Source organism: Sprattus sprattus, assembly GCF_963457725.1.
Source record: "Sprattus sprattus genome assembly, chromosome: 13".
Taxonomy (NCBI): Eukaryota; Metazoa; Chordata; class Actinopteri; order Clupeiformes; family Clupeidae; genus Sprattus; species Sprattus sprattus.
In genome coordinates this window covers 28,108,990-28,113,782 of record NC_137911.1, presented here as the reverse complement: position 1 = coordinate 28,113,782, position 4,793 = coordinate 28,108,990, and the positions used below count along the sequence as shown (strand labels likewise).

The 4,793-nt window shown below is 45.4% G+C and overlaps 1 protein-coding gene across 1 annotated transcript in view; it reads left to right on the top strand.

Annotated features, from left to right (window-relative positions):
• Positions 1 to 390: 390 nt before the first annotated feature.
• The window catches only part of enpep (glutamyl aminopeptidase), a gene marked incomplete at its 5' end in the record, with an annotated part of 19,293 nt that continues 14,890 nt past the window's right edge, over positions 391 to 4,793 (top strand). The window contains 2 exons of the mRNA XM_080850498.1: positions 391 to 1,046; positions 3,035 to 3,176. Of these exons, the coding sequence (XP_080706624.1) occupies positions 391 to 1,046; positions 3,035 to 3,176 (798 nt within the window). The remainder of the gene's footprint in view (positions 1,047 to 3,034; positions 3,177 to 4,793) is intronic.

Here is a 4,793-nt window from a genome sequence, read left to right as displayed (position 1 = left end):
AGACCGTAGTTTTTTATCGCAGGAATATTGGGGTTTAGAGTGTGTGAGCATTGGTGTATGTGTGTGTGTGTGTGTGTGCTTGAGTGTGTGTGGTTTAATTTTGAAACCTGAAGAAAGGATCTTACACACTCTCCCACACGCATAGTCACTCCATGGAGCAGTAACCCATGCTCTCGCTCTCTGACCGATTGTCAGAACTGTGTGAGAGTGCAACAGTGCATGCTTACGTGTGTGTGTGTGTGTGAGTGAGTACGAGAGTGTGTGTGAGTGAGAGCGTGTGCCTCTCTGTCGTAGATCCCTAAGGTATCCAGACGCAGCTGTTTTCTCCCTCTCTGGTGTGCAGAGGAGGCTGGACAGCAGTGAGTGTGTGTGAGTGCGTAAAGAGCAGCCATGGAGAGCATGGATTTGGAGAAGGAGTCAAAGCGCTACTGCATGCGCGGAAAGCACGTCGCCATCATATGCGCCGTCGTCGCGGTTACCGGCATCGCCGTGGGCCTGGGGGTGGGACTTACCCGACCCACCTCTGACAGCGAGGGGGGGGGAGAGGGAACCCCGAAGCCCACCGAACCCCCGAAGCCCACTTCGCCACCCCCAGCGGACCGGGGCCCCTGCAAAGCCTCCAACGACACCACCGGCGCCTGGAAGGACTTCCGTCTCCCCGACTTCATCGTTCCCTTCCACTACGACCTCCACCTTGAGCCTGACCTTCAGACGGACCTCTACACGGGCTCCGTGTCCATCCACCTGCATCTCATCAAGGCCAGCTCCCATCTCTGGCTCCACATCAGGGAGACGTTCGTCAGCGCAGTCCCCACTCTTAAACGCGTGCAAAACAACACCGGTGGGACCACCACCGAGACGGCCGTCGGGGTCAAGGGCTGTTTCGAGTACAAGCCCCAGCAGTACGTGGTGGTGGAGGGGCAGTCCCAGCTGGCCGCGACTGGACCAAACGAACACTATGTCCTGACGCTGGACTTCAAGGGCTGGCTCAATGGATCGCTCGTGGGCTTCTACAGGACCACCTATCAGGCGAATGGGGTCACCAAGTAAGCCTCGCTTTTCTAATGTCTAAAACGTGACTGGGCAAGGTCCTATGCCATTTCAACGTTACAGTGACTTTACATTTGTTTTTTATGGATATGAAGGTTGTTAGAGAAAATAATAATCTATAGACAGCCAGGAATTGGAATCTGTTGGGGGAATGGTTTGGATGGTATGCATGTTCTTTGGATTGAGAACATCGTAGTTCGAGGTGTGTAGAGATCAGTTTGAATCAGATTGTACCGCAAAGAAATATGTTGACATCTTTTAGATACGTCCAAGTAAAATATCTGTACTTGTGTATTTTTAGCTGTAGAAAATAGTGTAAATGTATTTATAACTTGTGTTTACTGAAACCATCGTGCCAGAATAAACTCCAGGGAACAGGCATCAAAAATGAAATACTGGTTACTGCTACTGTTGGAATCGGGTTTCCAAGATGCGGGTCATAATTTGGAGTGGAGACTGTATCCTTGACAAACGTATACACACACACACACACACACACACACACACACACACACACACACACACACACACACACACACACACACACACACACTGTATCCTTGACAAACGTTTACACACACACACACACACACACACACACACGCACACACACACACACACACACACACACACACACACTGTATCCTTGACAAACGTATGCTTTTTTGGTGCACGGCCCTACTTTCACAATCAGTTACGTAAGACCGTCCCAGCAGGAGAGTCTGGTAAACATATCAAGAACGGGTTCCAAATTCCTTAAGAGACCATTAAGAATCACAGAAGTCAGTCACTGAGACTAGATCACAGCGTGTGATCAGGAAAAAGCAATCAGGCTCTTGGACCGGTCCGCAGCCAAAAAACACAAATCATAAAGTCGACCAAAATAGTTCGAGGAAAAAATGTTATTTTTCTTCCTTGCCATTGCTATATATTTCTTTCACAGAAGGTTGTAAATGTTTCAGGTAGACACAAAATATATTTGCCGTATTTGGAATTTCGATTGAATGACGCAGTGTGTGTGGAGCAGTTGAGACAGAGACTATGATTCTCCTGCTATTGTGATTTAGGAGCGTGTGTGTGTGTGTGTGTGTGTGTGTGTGTGTGTGAGAGGTGTGCGCGCATGTGTGTGTAGGTGAGGGTTTCAGTGTCATTGTGTGTGTGTATGTGTGTGTGTGTGTGTGTGTGTGTGTGTGTGTGTGTGTGTGTGTGTGTGTGTGTATGTGTGTGTGTGTGTGCGTGCACGCGCAAGTATGTGAGTGTGTGTGTGTGTGTGTTAGTGTGTGTGTGTCATCATAAGGTGAGATTGTAATTCTATCCAAATTCTTCCATAGTGCTAGTGTACCATGTTACCACCAGACATGTAGTCTCCAGTGTTTCCATATTTGTCAAAGCACCTTGGAACGCTTATTGTGTCTGGAATGCCTGTCATGTATACACGAGCCACTTGAGGTCTGAGTATTGACCCTGGTGTTCCCTGGGTACATATATTATTGACTGGGCAGAAGGACAAACTCCTGACAGTAGCGTGAAATAACTGTCATGGCAAGAAAGACACTCAGACAACCCCTTTTTGCTTGAAAATGAAAGTGATGAAAATGGTGGTTTGCTGACGAGTGAGGCCTCGTAGGACCTCACATAGAATGAAGCGTACAGGATGTCAGAAATTACGATTTACTGCTTCAGCATAAATGCAGGGGTACCTACTAACATGGAAATAGTGTTTCCCTGAAGATTTCCTCTGAAGAAAATGGCTCACCCCAGTGGTCTTATAATCAGTATTTAGTAGTGAGCTTCACTCATTCAATATCTAGGGGCAGTATATGCTGAGCTAAATAAAGGATAATATGATAAATGTGTACATAATAAAGAATATTATAATAAATGTATATGTACTATATATACAATAAAGAATACATGTGGTTGGCAGCATAAACATTAAAATAACATTTGTTCATAATCCTCTCCGCCCTCTCTTCCTCTGCAGAAAAATCGCAGCCACTGACCACGAGCCCACTGATGCGCGTAAGTCGTTCCCTTGTTTTGACGAACCGAATAAAAAGGCCACGTACAAGATCTCCATTACACATGACGGTACATACAGTGCCCTGTCAAACATGCCAGTCGAGGTAAGTGTCCCTGAGCGCTGAACACATTCACAAGTTCTTATTCAGCATACTCCTTATTCAGCATACTCCTTATTCAGCATACTCCTTATTCAGCATACTCCTTATTCAGCATACTCCTTATACAGCATACTCCCTTTTCAGCATACTCCTTATTCAGCATACTCCTTATACAGCATACTCCTTATACAGCATACTCCCTCTTCAGCATACTCCTTATACACAGGCGCGCTGGAACCTCTTTCATGCCAGGGGTGCTGTGGGCTCTACTGAATATGTGACATCCATAGGCGGAGATCCCGGGGGGGACAGTGGGGACGTGCCCCTCCCTACTATAAAGTTGCCCCCTCCCCCCCAACAATCATTGTAAACACAAATAAATAATTTTGAAAAATATAGTAATATGAAATAAAAGCCCGCCAACACAAGCGGTGCCAATTATAAGCATAAAACAATGTGTTTTTTAAGTGTTGAAAAATCATGATCCCCTATTCCTCAAAGTGTTTTGGTTCACATGCTATTTCCAACGGGCGGGGCTACTGTCAGCTCCCTGTTTCAGTCAATCAGCCCAGTAGCCTACACCATGAGTCGTCAGCAGCCAGCCCCCGGACCAATTCTGGCCCGCCAGCGCTTTTTTGGGAAAAAGGAAGTTTCTTTTGTGGATGATGTAGCAATCTGTGTTCGTAAGAAAAAGGGAGTTTCTTTTGTGGTTGATGCAGCAATCTGTCTTTATTCCAGTAAAGTGCGAAATATTTATTCCAGTAAAGTGCAGTGACGAAGCACGTGGAACATACCCCGGATTCAGCGTGCGGATCTGAAAAGAAAAAAAGACTTGTGGTTTCACTTTAAATTCATCATCTTTGAAGCTTAGCTGTGTTAGCTAGCTGTCCTGCAAGGTATCAAAGGCAATTACTCTATGAAATGTTACCATACATTGTCCCCCCCTACAAAGAAATGGGATCTCCGCCTCTGGTGACGTCACAACAATATGATATTAGACAAGTATTTAGAGGCTATAGCACTGATTGTGACCACTAACATATATTCAAAAAACGTTTAAAATACACCAGAACCAGAGCTTTATTTATTTTTGCCTGTCTGGAGCTAGGGGGTGCTGCAGCGCCCTCAGCACCCCCCTTTCCGCACCACTGCTTATACAGCATACTCCTTATTCATCATACTCCTTATACTAAGTCCTTATTCAGCATACTCGCAGCACAGAGTCCTTATTATAAGTCCTTATTCAGCATACTCAACAGCACAGAGTCCTTATTATAATTCCATATTCAACATACTCGACAGCACAGAGTTCTTATTGGCTTATGCCCTCCTTGGTGAGTATATTAGTGCCAGTATACTTGAACTAACCTAAACTAATACCACTGAACTAACTCATTCTTCACGTTAAAAACTACTGATCCCATTAGTATGGTCCCAAACTCTTCCATCAGTGTGTTTTCTCAAAAATAGCTTAGTAATCGTGTTCATAGTCCTCACTTACAAATAGCCTAGCTTTAAGTATCAGCTCGAGCTTTTTCATGCACGTGTGTGTGTGTGTGTGTGTGTGTGTGTCTGTGAGTGTGTGTGTGTGTGTGTGTGTATGTGTGTGTGTGTGTGTGT